Below are 20,043 nucleotides of genomic sequence, written 5' to 3'. Positions count from 1 at the left end.
TAACCGATTGTGCAGAACCACAAGGAGCTGGTAATAACAGAGTTCTAATAATAACTACGACAAAAAATCATATACATAATTTATATGATCCAAAAGTCAATATAAATCTATAGCAATTTTTTAACCATCAAAATTAATCAACTGGAAAAAAATCTTGCGCCCAACGTGGGGCTCGAACCCACGACCCTGAGATTAAGAGTCTCATGCTCTACCGACTGAGCTAGCCGGGCACCTGTCGATATATTTGGTAAATCCCTTTAAGAAAGCACGCGCTAAATTCTACAACCCTGGACTGCGTCCAAACACTCATATCACCGTACCATTTAGTATGCCATACAAATATCCAGAAGGTTCCAATAAATAGTTTGTCCAATAGGCCTACAGAACTCCCCAAATACCAAGATGACCCTAGGCTACAGTCGCTTTGGACATTCAAACCTATAACCGTTTCTGCAGCAGAAGACGCGTCAACTGCTGCGTCGACTGCATATTGCATGCAAAGGTCTTTACTTTGTACAGATAGTTGCAGACCATATCATAAAAATCTACGTGAAACAAAACAGAAACCGAAATGAACACACCTATCGCTGAATCTACAAGTGAGCTTGTATGTAGGCTAAATACCAAGCACCATTGTAAAACTAAAAGTAAAACATTACATTAAGAGAGACATGGGGATAGTTTACAGTTCAGTGTACGCATATTTCTACCCAGGGGTAAGTGAACTTAACTATTTTACTTTTAAATGTATGCTATTTGTTATTCATTAACCGGTTTTCCAAAAATACATGTAAACTGCCGTTTTCCAATGTTTCCTAAGCAATAAGGCAATGCCGGCTGAACTGTGTGAATACAATTCATTCTATCGTTAGAATTTAGACTTGCATTCTATCGTTAAGTAGGCTAGGCTACAAAATGTGGGGCATGGTGGCTTTCATTAAAGTTTAGGCACTTGCCCGCCGACTTGTAGGCTACAAAATGTGGTAATACCCTAATATGTAGCTAGGCTAATAGCCTGAACCTGAAAACAGTGAAGACTTCCACGTGGTCTTTGCTAGGCCGAGATGCGCTGCCAATAGCTACCATGCCCCTAGCACGTGTCCCTTGTTAACGGAAAACCCCCACTTGTAAAATATGTTAAAACACCAAACAAGAGACCTACAGTATCCATAAGGCTTTTGAAACCAAAATAATTTGGTTGCTTGATTTTAAATATAACTAGTTAACGTTAGGCCGAACTGTTAGGCGGCCTAGCCTTCATTTCTCAAAGACCAGCACTACGGGGAACGTTTTGGAAACTCGATAGAACTACCAACGCGTTCTAGTTATAGTTTATGATAATTCTACATTCAAAAACGATACATAGGCCACACTATAGGCTAACTTGCAAATTGTTGGCTAAATAAATTGCTTTTGCTAATGCAACACTTACCTGAGGGACACGACCACAAAATGGCAGCGGCAGATGCTGAGGCTTTGATTAAAGGCCTATGCTAGTTGAGCATTGTAAAAGGCATTCTTATTTAATATTTCTTTCATATTGTCTGTTTTATGGTGAAGTAGCCTATTGAAAAACCAAGACTATCTGAAGTTCGGTCCGCCGTACTCGGATTGAACCGATGGTTCCAACTTTAATAGACTAATTGTGTGCCACGAGTAGCACGTTGAGGGTCTATTAACTGTTGCACACCTCACATTAGTTTGTGACCCGGATGAGACACTTAAAATTTGTTTTAAAAAGCCGGATGAGACCCTTTCTAAGAAGGCCCAATGAAATTTCGTCACATATAAATAAAATTGACAAAGGTCATTATTTTAACTGAAGGAAGAGCAGTCTGTCTTATGGTTCCACACAAAGAAAATGTAGTGAAAGTTGTTGTGGTAAGCAATATGTTTTTTATTAGGTGTTTACTAAGCATATAATTTCTTTGTCATTGTGTTGCCTAATTGTTGCCAGACTGGGGATGAAAGATCAAGGGGGAATGAGAAACAGACAACACAACATTCATCAACACCTGACAGGTGAGGCTTACAGTCTCTTGTTCTCTCTCTCTCTCTCTCTCTCTCTCTCTCTCTTATCACTCTGTCTTTCTCTCTCACTCTTGTACAAACTACAATGCAACCCCCGCCCCCCCCCCCCTCCACATACACTTCAATTAGCAGGTTTGCGCTACTCTCAGGAGCCATTTCTCTCTCTCTCTCTCTCTCTCTCTCTCTCTCTCTCTCTCTCTCTCTCTCTCTCTCACTTTATCTAATTTGTATGTCCTATGTATGTTTTCCATCCTGGTCAAAGTCCATGTGCTACCATTTTACCATTTGACTTTTTATTTATTTAATTTGTGCTTGGAAATTATTCATTTGTGCCCAACCCCCTTCGCTCTCCACAGTCTGACTGTTAGAGAGGAAGTAGAGACTGATCAAGATGGCTCCAGAAGGGATGAAGAACAATGGAGCGCTGATAAAATCAACCTCGTAGTGAGGTTTGCAGGAAAGTGCTTGCAGGTCGATGTATTTCCTCTGGAAAGAATCAGAACGTTGCTGGAGAATGTGTGTGAACAAGTAGGCAAGACACCCAGCAAAATGCAACTAGTGTATGAAGGTATTATTACACAGGTCATTCCTGTGACACTGCTTTCTATTTAATTAAATGTTAAACTTTATTGTTTCCCGAGAGATGAGATTGTACATTGTTATAGTAGTAGAGATTAATAATTTGTTTTACAATATACTCAATCAAATGTACAATATAATTCTACTAATTACAATACCTAGTAGTGTAATAGCCTGTAGTGATTAGCATGCATATAAATGCAAACTTGCAAAACACTGGTTTCGGGTATGTAGTACTTGTGCCGTTATTATAGGGGTTTAGAGTATTACATATAAGGTAAATGTATTTATGGAAGTTTGCTCATAGGTGTATTCTGTGTTCAAACAGACATTCTGGATGAGAAGAAAACAGTGAGAGACTACAAGCTTCGCGGAGGACAGATTGTCAATCTCATTCATAAGAGCACATAAGCATGAGTTAAGATGATTATTTGAGTTAACTTGTTTTAAAAAGGCTAGCTTCAAAATTAGTGGTTTAATGAAACAAATGAAGTTATTTTAGATACATATTTTTGCTGTGAAAACTGCTGTAGGTCACTTGTTGATTACAATATGGGTATTGAGAAGTTAACATATAAAGATATGTTTTCATCTCGTTTATTGTGTCATTATAAAGCTTAGTGGTTGTCATTGGTGATTTGTAACCAGAAGTTATTCAATTGGCCTACCGATGTCACTGATATCCTTTATTATCTGTGTTTAACCTATGGATTCCCAAAATAAAATGTTTTATTTTTTGTATTTTCCTTGACATCAAGTTGTATTTGAAACACCGTTGTATTTGAAATGTAAGAGATTAGAATCCCCATCAGGTGGCGACCTCACACCAAATGGCGTTGGGCGCGTGTAACGCCCCTTTTGAAACTAGCGATATCAGACATGGTATGCATTTCTAACAGTTGCCGAGTCATTTTTAAGGGAAAAGCCTGCTGTTCAATTCAGATACAAAAATTGGACTGTGTTCAGATCGAGTATCTCTAGACTTCTGCACAGGTTGCAAACCACGTGACCCAATGCGGAAGCTGGCACAATTGTAGTCGAAAAGGGGAGTGGATACAGAAGTGAATGTTCGCAGGTGGTCGGAATAAACTACACATTTCGACTCCAGCGCCCCACTTTGTCCTACGGCAGCGTTTACAGTGCAAAGGCGCACGATCCTCCAATAAACAGATTCTGAACTGCGAGGTAAGTTGCAGACCAACATTTGACCATTTACTTTAATCAACTTGGTCCTAACTTTGTGACAGTGTGTATTCGACAGTCGTTTCCGTCAGGGTTTTCTGCCATGGTTACTCAAAATGCATTCGGTAATGAGTCAAATAAGGCTTACGTTTTATCAGATATGTGTTAAAGACAATGATCAATGGACCACAATATTTTAAGTCATTTCAAGCAGCGACGCACTGTCCTATTCTGTCCTAATTAGGCATTATTGAGCAACATTAACGCAGACACTCGCCTGAATTGATCTTGTAGCTGGTGTGTTTTCGTTTGATAAAGGAGAGCATTTACGTAACCCCACACAACAAACAAACACGAGAATGATATTGTTTTTTCCCATGGACTTAAAAAAAAGAAGTCTCACTTGGCGTCTGTTATTTCAATTGTCGGCCACAGCATGATGACGAAGCTTTGGGTTTTATCATAGTTTGCTTCAAAAATCACTCGCTGTATTTCAATATCAAGACCTTAAACTCCTTAAATGTAGAAAAAAGACACTTAAATAGCCTACTGAAAATCTCAACTTCAGATTCTTCACCACCTGATTACGTTAATGAACACTGAGCCTCAGGCAAAACTGTCCATTCATATCCGATGTGATCCGTTAATCGTGGATGTTGTGTTTAGGGTCACATCGGGTCCAGATCCTTCTAATGTCTCAGTTACACAACAATCGTCTTCCTATATGATGCAGCTCTCCATTAGTTGTCATATGTCCAGTATGTCTGTCCTCCTGTAAGCAAAGTCTACAGACATTTAGTCATTTAGCAGATGCTCTTATCCAGAGCGACTTACAGTAAGTACAGGGACATTCCCCCGAGGCAAGTAGGGTGAAGTGCCTTGCCCAAGGACACAACGTCATAGGTCTGGCGGGGAATCGAACCGGCAACCTTCTGATTACTAGACTGATTCCATAACCGCTCAGCCACCTGACTCCCTACAGACAGTGCTTTCTCCAGCCTGGCTGGGATTTCAGAAAAAGGGGGTTGGTTAGCCTATATATCTACATGTCCCATGTGGCATTTTCTAATGATAGTGACCCATTTAGCTTTTCCTGCGATCACTGACACATTACACTGGGCTTACATGGAGAGAGACAGGGATCTGTGCCGATGTCATCTGGGGAGCTGAGCTTTACTGAACACTCTTGTTCACTGTCCATGTCTGTTGTGCTGCTTCTTCACTGGGTGAGAAAGAGATGAACTGTCACGATTCGTGGGTCCTTGTCCTCCTCTTTCCCAGGCTCTCCTGAACTAGAGGGAGTAAGTTAAAGATCACGATGCTGGACATCTGTGAAGGTCCATCACCCCCAAATCCTGGTACTCCCTAGAAATTCAAAGATCTCAAGAGTACTAGGGTACTGTGGTGTCCCCTGGTTTACAGGTCAAGTCCCTTGACTCTCAGTTTTTCGGATTCAGCCAGACTGTCCAGTCTTGGACAGTGGAAAACAATGGTCGATTTATCTCGACCAGCTAATATAAAACGTGCGTCTTATCAACCGATAATGGTAGCTTTAGTTTTGCTCAAATGTTGCACTTGTTTCTTTTATCTACAACCATGGCCCGAGGCCTTTATAACTCTTCACCTAAATGTTAGCCTGACTTCAAAGGTCCAGTTTGAACTCTAATCCTCTTAAATGTTTGCTGTTGTTTTATCCTTTATTTTTTTATTGAGTATCTGCCAGTAGTACGTATGCTCTCTGCAGGACATGCACATCTGGGCTGTCTGCCTGTTCCCACCCTCATGCTAACCTGGGGCTCAGATTTACTCAGACAAACACCAGCCTGCTTTAAAATCAGCATTCATTTCCTGATTTCATTTGGTGGCTTTGCCCATTTCCCCCCCTTCGTCTGAAATATGAGTATCAGTGAAGTTGTTATCGTGAACGTTCGACCAATGCTTTTGAAAAGACTGAATTTATTTCAAATAAAGATGACCCACCACTCCTTACTTATACTGGGTAATCTACTCCCCCCCTCTATTTAACCATGGTAATCTGGGATATCATCCCTTCTTTTTTTGTTTTTCTTCTCCCTTCTTTGTAAATCTTCCAGGGTGTATTTGAGGCCAGCCAGTGTTGAGAGAGATGAACGTGCTGTAAGCATCAGTGGGACTAAGACAGACACCGGGAGTTTGTGGAAGTGCCTGTGTGGGGATGGCAACAGCCAGAAAGAGTAAGTACTAAACTATCCACACTTCTTGTAAACGTTGAACAGATACCTGATATGTTTAGGGTAGAGCTCTGAGAAACCAACGACCTTTGACCTCCTGCCTCCCCCATCCCTGAGGGACCTTAGGAATGCAGTCTTTCTAGAACCTAAACAAATAGAAATGGATTGTAGTAGTGAATCGATATATAATCCTTTTTATAACTGTAACCTTTTTCCCTGTGAATTTATGACTGTTCTTTGTCTGTTCTAGTATGAAGCTTGGTTAGGACCTCGAATTGACAGACAGAACCGATACCACACAACTGCTATGAATCATCTCGCCATGCATAAATTAACTTGGAATAATTGTATTATTGCATCCAGGAAGTCTTAATCATTATTTAACTCAGACAGTCTATATCAGTTACCCTGGTTGTGCTGTCCTGTGTTTCTCATGATATTATGTGTGGCTTTCTATCAAGATAGTGTCATTCACTGACTGGCTGCATGGCCACTTAACTCTTTCTTGTTGTTGAATTCCTCTTCTAAGATGTTCTACCGGTTAAACTACCGGTCAACACGTATGAACATGACTGGTGTTTAGGAGAGCATTAAACCCCAGTTGTGCAGGTTTTACCATCAAGTCATGGCCTACTTCAATCTTGAAGGAGTTGTGGCGTGATTTATGTGGAAACTTAATAAATTGAATCTTTTTTGGTGGTGAATTTCAGAGGCTTTGTTGCAGCATGACAGGAGATTCTGGCTCAGACCCTGTATGCCATTGGCTTAATTTGCCTTTATCTAATCTAAATTAAATAATTTCTAGTTTTGAGAGACGGTTTTATTTAGTCGTGTGTTCATCAGAGGCAGAATGAACAGGAAGACGGCCTGGAAGCTCAGAGGAAACAGACCAGATAAGGTGCCAGTTTGTGACTCAACATGTTTTTACTGTTGGGGTCATTAATACGTGTCACAGCCCCTCCCCCCTTCCTTCCCCCAGGTGGAGCTTGGGTCTTTTGTTGGTGCTCGAAAGACCAGTGCCTGTGTCTTTGTTCTGCTTTGATAAGGTTACTGAACAGGAGCAATCACTGTCTAAACCGGCCTTCTATGCGGATGCTCATTTGGACGATGCATTTCTGTATTTAATTTGTTTTCCCTCTTCTCCCTACAAGAGTAAAGATATTCTACGGTAGGGGATCTGGGGAACTGAAAGGTACTTGCAGACACATCAGTAGTTTACAAAGGCAGTTACCATGGTTATCAGGGAAAGTTAACAATTTGACAATAGATGTCGCTCAATGGGAACTGCCTCTTGTTCTCTGGAGGGAAAGGCATGAGAAGAGAGGAAGAGACGGAGAGAGACAGACAAAGACAGAGGATGGTGACAGAGGAGTCAGATGCAGAGATAAATTGCGGGGGTAGAGAGAGGAAGGGGAGAGAGAGGAAGGGGAGATAGAGGAAGGGGAGAGAGAGGAAGGGGAGAGAGAGGAAGGGGAGAGAGAGGAAGGGGAGATAAAGGATGGGGAGATAAAGGAAGGGGAGAGAGAGGAAGGGGAGAGAGAGTAAGAGTGAGGGATGAGGGGGCAAAGGGGAAAACCCTCCACCGAAAGCTGAAATGATGAGACCCAACAGACAGATTAAAAGTCAGGAGAGACGGAGACAGATTCCTTTTGGAGACACCGGAGAGAGAGATGGTACATTTACATTTAGTCATTTAGCAGACGCTCTTATCCAGAGCGACTTACAGTAAGTACAGGGACATTCCCCCGAGGCAAGTAGGGTGAAGTGCCTTGCCCAAGGACACAACGTCATCTGGCACAGCCGGGAATCGAACTGGCAACCTTCTGATTACAAGCCCGCTTCCCTAACTGCTCAGCCACCTGACTCCCAGGGTACTGAGGCTAGCTCTCTGTGTGTGTGAGATAGAGAGACTGGGTTGCAAGCTAGTTGCTGTCCTGGTGTCCTCCCCTCAGTGGACTGGGCTGCTGGCCAGAAAATTTGGATTATCTGGCCTGTCTAAAAGGGCACTGGTCTCTCAGTCCCGTGGTAATGAGACACAGGCAGCACCGCCCCTGGCACCCTCGTCATCATCTAACCAGAGAGCGTGTGTGTGTGTGTGCGTGCGTGTGTGTGTGAGTGAGTGACCACGGCATCATCCTCATCAACTGAACTAACTGACCAAATAATGAAGCTTTACAGACACACTTAACTCACTTTTAGGCAGGCATAAAGTACCTCCCACATCTACAGCTATAAACCTGAAGGGTAGACTAAATGAGATGACTGCCTGCCATATACTATCTCTATCTCCAGTTTTAATATCCTCTTACTTCACTGATCCCGTGCATATTGACAGTTGCATAACCTCCCCTCCAATCACTCACCGTGGCCCAGATAGTAAAACATAAACAAATTGGAGTTAATGTCAGTATGTTTCAGTGATTGACAGTATATTTTTGTAATTTACTGAAGATACCAGTCTAAATTCACCACCATCAGTGCCTGATAAGACTATATTGTTAATGTATTTTGCCACATTCAAGACATGACCTGGCACATTGTCTAGTTTGGTCTTGGAGACAGCGCAAAGTCAAACTTCTCTTTTAGTAACTACTCGTTGTGATTCCTGCGATGTGTTCCAACTGCTGTGTCAGCATGTTCATGGCCAGAAAACTATTATATTTTAACCCTTGTATTATTTTCGGGTCATTCTGACCCATCAGTCGTTGTGACCCACCGTCGTATTGCGACAACTTTACCGCATACAAAAACAAAGTGAAGCATTTTCTTTTAACCGTTGGGCTGTCTCAGACTCCCCACATTGCAAAGGTTAAAAGAAAATTATTTTAATTTGTTTTTGTATTGGGTAAAATTGGGTAAACACAACGATGGTTCGTTATGAACCTTTGGGTCATGTGACCCGAAGGCAGCACAAGGGTTAAATAAACATCTGCTTGTCATCGAGGATAGTGCACCAGCAATAAAATGTCACACAGACAACAGAGTTGTTTGGATGTGCAGAGGTTAGGCCTGTTCATATCTGCTCTTCCTGTGGATCGCAGCTTGGGGTTATGGCAGCTGTAGTCCAGGCTTGTCTTCATACGTGGTGTTATTAGCCCTGGCTCTTATTATTGAGGCTTATTATTATTATTATTGTCCCTTACAAGAAATTATCTTAGAACTTATATTACACGTCACTTCGTCCTCATCTTTGGCTTAATTAAAATGTAGCCAAGCCTTTAACCGCTTAGTACGTTCAGCCATTGTAGCTAGCAACAAAATGAGAAATAAGTAGGGTGTGAACAAATTAAATTCTTCTTCTTTTAGTTTAAAGGCGGTTGACAGGCCATTCAATTGAATTTAGTAATTCTATTAGACAATCGATGTACGTTTGTGCACCAGTGATTTGATTTAAATGACATAACTTATCTCTCGAGACATAAATTACATTATATTAGCCTACCTAGTCTCGATAGCGGTATCGATAAGCTCGGACCTTATTGATCTTCGGGTTTTGAGAAATTTGGAACGGGGTCCTTACAGAACCGGGTATCGATCCCCATCGCTAGCTGTAGTCCAAGCTTGTCTTCATACGTGGCGTTATTAGGAGGCGTCTCTTGCTCTCGCGCTCCCTTTCTCTAGTTTTCCCTCTCACTATCCTGCGCTCTCTCTGTCTCTGTCAGTTCAAAGGGCTTTATTGGCATGAAAACAACAATTGTTCATATTGCCAAAGCAACGTCGAATTACAGAAATATTCATCAATGTAAATCATGGCCTTATATATGCTTGTATTTCATACACTCACATACAGAGAGACACACACGGCAGTTAAACATATACATACGTGTAACTACACCACACAGGTGTACAACTTGTATCCAGGTTATTATTATGTCTCTCTCGCTTTCACTGCCTCAAGCCCACTCTTGTTATTTACCCTTAAGGTGTTGACTACAGGTGCGGTCATATGTAGACATGCTGTCGACAACCTTCTGTTTTGCATTCCATGTCTTTTCTACATCTCACCCTCACTCGCAGTATCCCTTCTCTGACCTGTTCTCACTCACTCCTGCTTTCTCTCTCTCTCTCTCTCTCTCTCTCTCTCTCTCTCTCTCTCTCTCTCTCTCTCTCTCTCTCTCTCTCTCTCTCTCTCTCTCTCTCTCTCTCTCTCTCTCTCTCTCTCTCTCTCTCTCTCTCTCTCCTAGATGAGAACGCTACTGAGAGTGATAAAGAGTTGTGATTGGGGCTCAGAGGCTCATGGAGCTCTCAAGGTGCCAGCTTGGATTTAACTAATTACTGCCTGCGTGTGGTCCATTGTGTTTTCAAGAGATTGCGATTCTATAGCCAGGCTTTCACCTGTTCTTTCATTGGCTTTAATATAATGACTGTGCGTGTGTGTGTGTGACACTGTACTAAGTCCTGTTGCTCTGCCCCCAGAATCCACAGCGAAGACGGGGGGCGTGCGTTTCTCCGAGGAAGCGTCCGCTGCCCCCTCCCACGTGCACTTTGACGAGAAACTGCACGACTCGGTCGTCATGGTGATCCCGGAACCCGATGGCAACTTCCTGGTCAAGGTGAGTGGTTTTTTTTGTTTTGTTGTTGGGTGGATTAAGGGTCGGCGTCGTGGTTTCCACCGACGTTACTCTCCATCAGTACCCGTTCGTTCATTAGCGGTTCAGTCTCTCGTTCTTGGTCCTTGCCTCAGAACAGCCAGTGCCAGTCCCCTCCCCCCCCCCTCCCCCCCCCCGTGTGTTAGAACTGTAATAAGTTTAACCTGCGTGACTATGAAGATCAAAAGTTTTCTCTCTCATCTGGGCTAATCTGCTGGATGTGGCCTGAAGGCTCGGGGCGAGGATGTCGGCTCCTCTCCTCCTCTCTTCTCCCTCCTCAACCCCCTACCTGTCGTGAAATCAATCATACCTCTGTTAAATCATTTACATAACTCGTCTCATTATTTAGTGTCATCACCCTTTGACATTTCTTAATCTAAATATCATAAAGATGTCAAAGTTGACTTGAACCCCCTTCAGTCTTGCCCCACTGGCTCTTGTTGTTCCCACACGTGGTTGCTGGGTTGCTGGGTGGCTGGGTGGCTGGAGGCCTGGACACTGTGGAAGACTACCAGACAGGGCAGTCTGGCTGCATGGAGATTTGTCAACAACACCTACAGCTGTCCCCCTCAGGATAAATCATACATACAAGTCTTTTATAAACTCCAGGTTCAACTGCCATCAGAGTCGCATTGTAGACACAGTGCATAAATGAGAGAGAGTGTGTGTGTGTGTGTGGGGGGGGGGGGGGTGCATACTGCATACATAATGTGTGTGTGCATAAGAGTCAAGAGCCACACTCGTTCCAGCCGATCACAGTGTGTCGAGTACAGCAGGGAGCGTGGGTGTGTACGGTTCTAAGGCCCTCTTTGATTCAGTTGCCCCGGAGTGAGACTTTTGATAGGGTTGGGAAGGGGTGTGGGATGAAAAATGGAAGGCATAACTATACTGTTACACATAGCTGCATGATTTAGCTCCTTGTTCTCCCATTGTACTCTCCCTTTCTCATCTGCTTTCTTTCCTCGTTCCCCTGTCTATCTGTTTGTTTGGTTAGTGATTAAGAGTGCTGTCAGCTGGTGGCTGGATTGTTTGCGCTTACAATTCTTGCTGGAAGAGCTGAAGCTTATCTTAGGCTCCCTTGCTGCTCTCTCTCTCGCTTGCTCATTCACCTTCTATATATCTCTTTCTCCCCCTCTCTGGATTATTTTCTCTTTTTCTTGGTATCCTCTTCGCCTCCAGCTGTTTGTTTGCTCTGCGTTTCACTTTCATGTTTCTGATATCTTTCTCCATGCCAGCTCTCTCCCTCTTTCACTGTGTCCAACTCCTATTTCAGTTGAATGTACTGCATATATCAAGAGCATGATTCCAGAGACCAAATGCCATCAAATCATAGATCTTTATTGATTCACAGTGTTCCATACTCCAATCTGACCCCCTGTCACTTTGTCTCTCTCCCTGTCTCTCCCTGTCTCTCCCTGTCTCTCCCTGTCTCTCTCTCTCTCTCTCTCTCTCTCTCCCTCTCTCTCCCTGTCTCTCTTTCCCTGCCTCTCTCTTTCCCTGTCTCTCTCTCCCTGCCTCTCTCTCTTTCTCTCTCTTGCGTTCTTCCTTGCTGTCTCCTTTTCTTTTTTCCTCCTCTCCCTCCCCCCTGGCTCTCCTAGGTTGGCTTCCTGAAGACCCAGCACAAGTATGAGATTGTCTTTACCCTGCCGGAGGTCCCCTTCCTGGGGAAGGATGTGTGCCCTGCCCCCATCCCCAATCCTCACCTCCGCATCACAGACACATCCCCAGGAGCAGACGGTAGGTCTCACCCTCCATCGCTCCCTCTTTCCATCCCTTTATCCCTCCCTCTCTGCATGACCAGTCGGTGCTCCATGATGTAGGCCTACGATATCTAGGTTGAAATAGTGCTGGGTTTGTTATCCATTAACCAGCAAATTGTATGACTAATAATTGAACGACATTTGAAACCACATTAATTTACATTCTTTTCTGGACCGTTAGAGTTTGGTCTTTATGTTCACAAACGGGACCAGTTGGAAAATGTAAACTATGTATAATCCTCACCATTGATTTGAAACAGACCTTTAGCTGTGAACCCGCCCTAAAAGCAAGAGGGTGTTGAAATTTGGGGGATTTCCATGATGAGAATTTCATCACCTACCTCACATGGCTATTACAACACACTTTTCTACGAACTGAACGGAGCCTATTAACCTCTACAGCCTTCTCATGACCTGCTGGTCTGTGTGCGTGTGCCTGTCTGTGTGTGTGTGTGTGTGCGTGTCTGTGTCTGTGTGGGTATAATATTTATTTATCTCAGCAATGTTTAATGACCTCCCAGTGTTCTTCCTCTGTGGTTAACTGTTAGCTCCCTTGGTGGGCTGACTGTGTGTCTGTCTGTCCCCGGTCCAATCAGTACACACACTCAGTCTTTTCTCTCTTTCCTCCTGTTATTTTCCTTACTCTTCCCTTCTCTTCATCTCTGCCTTCCCTCTACTGTCTGTTGTCCCTCTCTCCTCTCTCTCAATCTGTCCTCCTCCTCATCCATTCTTTTCTTCCCCTCTCTCTCTCTCCCTCCTTCTCCCCTTCTCCTCTCCCTCTCTCTCCCCCTCTCTCCCTCTCTTTCCTCTCCCCTTCTCCACTCCTTCCCCTCTCACCCCCTCTCCTCTCCTCCCTCTCTCTCTCCCTCCTCTCCCAGGGGGTTTAAGGGTGACGTGTGAGTACGTGGCCCAACATGAGGGGGTGCTCTGTGAGGAGGTGCTGCTGGTGAGCGAGACCAAGGAGGACGTGTGCATCAGGGTCAAAGTTCACGCCAGAGTCATGGGTAAGGACCTCGGACCAGACGCATCCAACACAAACAACATGGCTGTTGTTTTGTTTGTGTTGAACGTCCAATAGCAGCAAATAGCAACTGCTTTTCAACACAGCTACATTCAGCTACCACCGAAGAGTGTTCTATTCTTTAACTGTCATTATTTATTTTTTTAGTTTTTTTTCTCCAATTTGCAGGAATGGGAAGTGGGGGGGAACTTGATGGTGTGCTGCTGCCCCCTTATGGTGGCTAAGGACCGGTTCAAGCATTAGTAGATCAGCTTAATAATAGCTTCCATACAAGTCAAATCACTACCAAGTGGTGTGCTGTAGACTCTTTCGCTTACTCATCATGACAGTCAACATTTAAATGCGTCTAGTGGTCTCTCTCTGTCTTCTGCGCTTTGCGGCCCTGGAACGAACCAGTAATTAATTTGCTTTCAGCCAGCGTTTGTTCTCCATAATTTTTTTTGCTGTCTGGATAGTTTGAAACAGAGTGGCAGTGTGAATTAGAGATATGCGTTTGTGTCAGCAGATGGGGGTTGGGGGCGGGGATGTGTGTGTGTTTGTGTGTGAGAGAGTGTTTCATTCCCATGGTGCAGACCTGAACATCTGTGGGGATGCTGTCCGTGCGTGCTGAGGCCAGGAGGGCCCTGAGGATCTTAAGCCTCTTATTCTACCAGTGCTGCCTGACCAACACTACTGCAGCCCCAGACTGCACACTGGGGGGATAGGTTACAGAGGAATTACACAGTTTTTCATGTTGACATCCCCTCCCTTTCCCAAACCCCCCCCCCCCCCCCCCCTTCTTCGATCTACCCTCCTCGGTCTGTGTCTCTCTCTCTTGTCTCTCTTTCTGCCCTCCCCCTGATTTCTCATTTAAATTATATTTCTATCTATCTATCTCTCTCTCTCTCTCTCTCTCTCTCTCTCTCTGTCTGGCACTGTCCTACACCCACTCTCCTACATCCACTCTCCTACACTCCCTCTTGCTCTTACACACACACACACACACACAATATTTCTCTCTCTCTCTGTCTGGCACTGTCCTACACCCACTCTCCTACACCCACTCTCCTACATCCACTCTCCTACACTCCCTCTTGCTCTTACACACACACACACACACACACACAATATTTCTCTCTCTCTCTGTCTGGCACTGTCCTACACCCACTCTCCTACATCCACTCTCCTACACTCCCTCTTGCTCTTACACACACACACACACACACACACACAATATTTCTCTCTCTCTCTGTCTGGCACTGTCCTACACCCACTCTCCTACACCCACTCTCCTACATCCACTCTCCTACATCCACTCTCCTACACTCCCTCTTGCTCTTACACACACACACAATATTTCTCTCTCTCTCCAACTCCCTCTGTATCCTCTCCCTCCCCCCTCTCTCCTGCAGACCGCCACCATGGCACCCCTATGCTGTTGGAGGGAGTGCGCTGCGTGGGAGCAGAGCTGGAGTACGACTCTGAACAGAGTGACTGGCAAGGATTTGATTAGAAGAGATCTCGAGAACTGCCACCCAACATTCTCCCAAGCACACACGCGTACACACATACACAACACAAACACACACTGGCACGAATACACACACAAAAGACAGTGTCACGTGTGACATTTCACCTTATCCTCAATCATCCCGACATGCCCTTGATTCTTAAGGAGACCAGGGCAGACAGTGGACAATGGTTTAATCTGTCTGAACCAGAACAGGAATGACATGAATACCTAAGGTATATCTAACACAAGCCTGATTTCCTCTCAAATAGATTTATTTACTTATACTTATTTTAAACTACTTTGAATGTTACTCTGGTACTGCTTCTGTGTGTTTGTATGGTCTCTCAGTCATGGATCTAATACTCAGACATCATGAGTTTGTCAGTCTTCAACATTGTTTTGAGACTTATCCAGCCTATTATAGTTAATAATTATCTCCAAGTAAAATCTGTCTCCCAAGGGCCGTCGTGACTCACTCCTACCACTGGGGGGCGCTCAAGACCTCACTGTGCTCGCCTCTGAGTAACTGAGAAATGTGCGCGATTGTTTAATCCTTTTTGGGGACTTGGTTTTCCATTTGAAATGCAAGTGCCTATTTTGCTCTCCAGTTAAAAGCTTTTACATTTTTTCAGCTCCCAGGGCTTTGAAAAAGTCTGTTTTTATCAAATACAATTTTACATTTAGAAAAAATATATATATTTTGACATGACTCCTGAAATAATTGATTGAGTGCATGATTGATTGGCAGCATGAGCTACTGGGTGGGCAGAATTCAACACTACACCCTTATAGATGTTCCCTCCTCTCTCCCCCTTTCAAATGGATCCTGTGTCACAAATCAACACAAATATCCTAATCTTACCATCTTCATGTCCCCTCTATGTGCTTTAGATGAGTTCAGCCTTAAAGTATTTTGGGGGTGATTTCTGGTAAATGTAGTCTGTTGCAAAGAAGCCCGTCTGCTGGTCTTGCACCATGACAGACCAGAGATATCCTGGTTGAGTGTTTGGAGTAGGATTAGGGGTGTGGGGAAAAACATCCTAATTTGTGAAGCAACTGTCCAGCCAGGAATGTAGCATCTAGAATTAGTCGATACTGTGTTCCCTGTGTTTGTGTGACAGTCTTTCCGTGTTTTTCTTATGCCATGAATGAAATAATAAATGGTACTGTTGAACAGAAAGTTGCTTTCTTTTTTCCCCATATCGCAGGATGTAGTTCAAAGAGCATCCTCTAGAGGGCAATCAGCACCACAACTTGATAAGGGAGAGAGTGGCGATGAGGTCTGGTAACCCAGTTCAGGGAGAAGGAGGTGGCATTCTGAGAATGTAATAATCCTGGGGTCATGGAAGTGTTTATCCTGTGTGTGTGTGTGTGTATCTACGTATCTACTCTTATTTCCGTACAGATTCACACAGTCACACAGACCCATTTACAACACAGACCTTTGTCATGCCCCCTTGGCCAGAGCCAGCTAACCCCACCCCCTGAAGCTCAGACATGTCCTACTGCCTTACACCCCTGACCTAAAACACTGCTGGGGCAGAGCTGTGATCCAGTATGTCCTTACTAACAGAGAGGACTCTATCTCTGTTCTCCAGTCTTCATGGAAGCAGACTCTCAAGGCTGGGCTGTCTGCTTCCTGACAGAACCGATCTGTAATTAGCAGGTGTTTGTGTGTGTGTGTGTGTGTCAAGTGCTCAAGTGTTTCCATGGTGATGGTGTCAAAAATGTACATGTTTCGTCCGGTCGCCCCGCCTGTTGTCACCCCTTCACGGCTCCTTGATCCACTTCCTGGTTTCCGTCTCTGTTGCCACTGAGGACAGGCCAGGGCAGCTGGCCATTTTGGAAGCCAGGGACTAAACACCAGGTGCATTGTGGGTGAAAAGAAGGCAGGTGTGTGTGTGTGTGTATGAAATATGTGAGTCCACAGAGTTCAACATGAGGATGTGGATATGTACTATTTCCACTCATACAAAAGTTTCTGTGTATTTTGTGCTATGAGGAGCTTATAGAACACTGACATCATACTACGTCAGTGGGTGACAAATTGATAAAATGAATTGGCTTTCATAACATTTTTATACTCAAATTCTATCAAGCTTTTAAAGTAGGCCTATGACAAAGTTCAACTTAACTTACCAAAGACCTATTTATGGTGTACATTATTTGTTCAGATGTTTTACATTGAAAACAAAACCTGCTTTTCTTTCAGTGCTTATTTTGATTGGGAAAGAGGCCAGTTCTGAAGGTATTTTATTTAGTAGTTGTACAGTAGTTACAACAAATATGATTGTTCAATATTCCACTGCATAAACTGACAGGCGCAAACTCGGAGCACTGATTCGGAACTCTAGATACCAGTTTCACCATCTACGCATTTTTTAATTCGTTTCTACTCTTGATCCTGTTCAGCCTATGTTCTGAACTTCTCTGTCACCGACCGTCAGGGAGGAGGGGATCCCTCACTGAATTCGTCCGTTTTTTCTGCGTTTTCCTGGGAGTTTTCCTTGTCTTCCTTGATGGTTTGGGATGCAGTTATATTAGCATGTGTGAAGCACTCTGGGACATTGCGTGTAAAAAAAGCTTGGCTGTACAAAAAAAAAGGAAAAGGGTTTGTATTTTTTGGAAGACGTTTACTGTCTATACATTTAATCGAAGTTACATTGGAATTATTTAGATTCAATACAACTTTTTCCGTTGCTATACTCACTTATAATTTAAAACAAGAATACGTAAGCTACATGAATTTTTGTTTTCACGTGAATAGGCCTATTACACGACCTTTAAAAAAGAGCCTCTAAAACAAGTGCCTAGGCTGTGTGAGATTTGTGAGAAAGACAAGGCTGTTTCAAAAATAGTTGGCCCGATTGAACGGTTTTAGGGATTATAGTGTTCAGAAATTAAGACTTTCAATGTTTTTTTGGTTGGGTATTCATAAGGTTTGTCTGTCATAAATTATATATATGTATAGCTTAAATTAAACGGCTTCCCTATGGAGGCCGTTTCTCTCTCGGTCTGGATAAGAGCGTCTGCTAAATGACTAAATGTAAAAACACAGGCTAAACTTTTATTTCGTTTGACACTAGACGTTGTGAGTATTTGCTCTTCGAAGTAATTTAAAAATGAAGTCTATAAACTCTATAAAGTTACCATTTACTTTGCCACTATTCTGAAATATAATGACATAATACGATGAAATATGACAAGGCCTTTATGACTCAACTTCTGTCCGTGGCCCGTTGGGGCCCTTTGGACCTCAAAGTCTAGAAAGGATGAATGTTCGGTCTTACCGTTCGGTGGGGCAAGGATGGAACCACACGTAGCTATCTGGACTTAATAAGTTCAACACTATTCAATTTGTCTTTTCGGTTGGAGGTCTGTATGCTGTCGGAGCGAATGGCTATATGTCCACAGAGACTGGGATATTATCATACAGCCTAACCGTCACCGAGCGGCCCAACAGTGTGACACATGTCAGCGGGGCTGGCACAGCCTTGTTTTATGTTCACGCATCACCTACGGTGATGGTGCGCCCCCCCCCCCCTCTCTCTCGTTAATTTTAATATATCTGCAATGAATAGAACGATGCCCCTGGAGCTTTGTTCTGTTCAACCGGAGAGCACCGCCCCGTGTGTTAGCGTATAGCCTGCCGCCCCTGCGGGCCGAGCTGGACCCATACAGAGTGGCAGCCTGACACCCTCTCGTCTCTATTCCGGCGAGCTAAAACATTTTGACAGTTGAAACAGAGCCAGGTGCAAAATGAAAATATTAAGTGAGACACATTGAAGATAGGCCTACAGATACAAGCCTAGCCTACTGAATGATGGTTTAAGTTCACACAGTTGAGTAGCCCATCCATGGCGATATCAAACAGTGGAATCTATTCTAATGAGGAAGAGCTTTAGGCTATATGTGACTGCGGTCCTCAGGGGAAATTACCTATTTCACCTTCATTCGAGACCCTTTAGCCTATTAATTATTTGTAAATTAGGTTTAACATTGTCGGCCTTCGGTTTTCATAAACTCTAATGCTGTTCCTGGAGTTTGGACCTATACTTAGCCTTCAGCTGGTCAGTGTTTTGCCGTATTAGCCGTCCGCCTTTGCAAGCAAACAGACGGTTTTGTACACGCGAGGTCTCCTTAAATTCTTGTAGAGCTTTGGGTGGAGTTGTAGAGTGTGAACTCTGAATGGCCTAGTCCCCTCCCTGTGACCCACTGGATTACTGTAATCTCTGTTGATTGATCTTATTGATCAGATTCATCCATTCCTCAAGGACACCAAGCAGACAGGGGACTACGCAACCTAAAACCGACTGGTAAAGGCCACGTTCTGTAGCGCATAGACTTAGCATATATCTTATAGCCTATGTATCCCAGTCATTTTGGAAATATATGGATCGTGTTAGAAAAGAGGGAACATTTTGGGTCAGGAAAAAATAAAGACTTGTGCACGGGCCTAATTTAAGGTTACAAAACAGTAGAGCTGCTTTCTGGCCTATAGGCTTTAGCATTTAGAGTCACTTCACGCCCACAGTATAGAGATATGAAGGCATTTTGATCTAAAGGCCTGTCATTGATCCTAAAAATGTCACAATGTTACAATACACATTAAACAGTAGGGCTAATTATATTAATGTTTAGATCTACAATACAATTGCCCATTAAAGGGCAATTTATATAGCTTAATGCCTGATGTAAACATATTAAACGCAAAACTTTGCCCCAAAGTCTTTGGGTAATGGACATGTTTTCAGCCTAGGCCTATCTTAACCCTACGAATGCAATTGGAACCGTTTTCAGTATGTGTAGCCTAGCCTATACCTATAATATGTTGATATGACTCAATATAAATGAAACAGGCCTACATATTGTGAGTGTGCGTGCGCAACGCATAGGTTTACAGATTGAGATAGAGGGAGAGAGCGTGTGAGAGTGTGTATGTGTATGTCTGTATAGTTGATGTAGCAATCAGCCTGTTCTTGTCTAGCTGGTGAGTGCGACGGTGATTGACAGGTCTATTCACTGGATCCACAGATTATGGCCGCTGAGACACATAATGAGCCATTTCTGCGTCCAGTAATTGTCACCTTAAAACATGGCAAAACTGTAGCCTAATTATATAATGCTATTCACACAGAGAGTGTTGCGCTTTAAAGATAGTTCAACTGCATCCACAGGC

At 43.6% G+C, this 20,043-nt stretch overlaps 1 protein-coding gene and 1 non-coding gene across 2 annotated transcripts; one reads left to right on the top strand and one right to left on the bottom strand.

Moving 5' to 3' along the window:
- Window positions 1-157: 157 nt before the first annotated feature.
- On the bottom strand, window positions 158-230 carry trnak-cuu (transfer RNA lysine (anticodon CUU)). The gene has a single exon. It is a non-coding gene; the product is annotated as a tRNA-Lys (tRNA).
- A 3,166-nt stretch (window positions 231-3,396) lies between these two features.
- LOC134009775 (adipose secreted signaling protein) lies at window positions 3,397-16,044 on the top strand. The gene is made up of 6 exons (XM_062449428.1): window positions 3,397-3,795; window positions 5,886-6,005; window positions 10,419-10,555; window positions 12,190-12,328; window positions 13,230-13,355; window positions 14,764-16,044. The coding sequence occupies exons 2-6, from the start codon at window positions 5,987-5,989 to the stop codon at window positions 14,862-14,864; spliced, it is 522 nt and encodes a 173-aa protein (XP_062305412.1). The 5' UTR covers window positions 3,397-3,795; window positions 5,886-5,986; the 3' UTR covers window positions 14,865-16,044.
- Window positions 16,045-20,043: the final 3,999 nt, after the last annotated feature.

The sequence above is a fragment of the Osmerus eperlanus genome, chromosome 23 (genome assembly GCF_963692335.1).
Source record: "Osmerus eperlanus chromosome 23, fOsmEpe2.1, whole genome shotgun sequence".
NCBI classification, from domain to species: Eukaryota; Metazoa; Chordata; class Actinopteri; order Osmeriformes; family Osmeridae; genus Osmerus; species Osmerus eperlanus.
Note: the sequence above shows the minus strand (reverse complement) of the source record. Positions and strands in the feature narration are given on the sequence as shown.

Coding starts and splice junctions, on each gene's coding strand:
- LOC134009775 (XM_062449428.1), top strand. Junction 12,329..13,229: donor CACATCCCCAGGAGCAGACG/GTAGGTCTCACC, acceptor CTCCTCTCCCAG/GGGGTTTAAGGGTGACGTGT. Junction 13,356..14,763: donor AGTTCACGCCAGAGTCATGG/GTAAGGACCTCG, acceptor TCTCTCCTGCAG/ACCGCCACCATGGCACCCCT.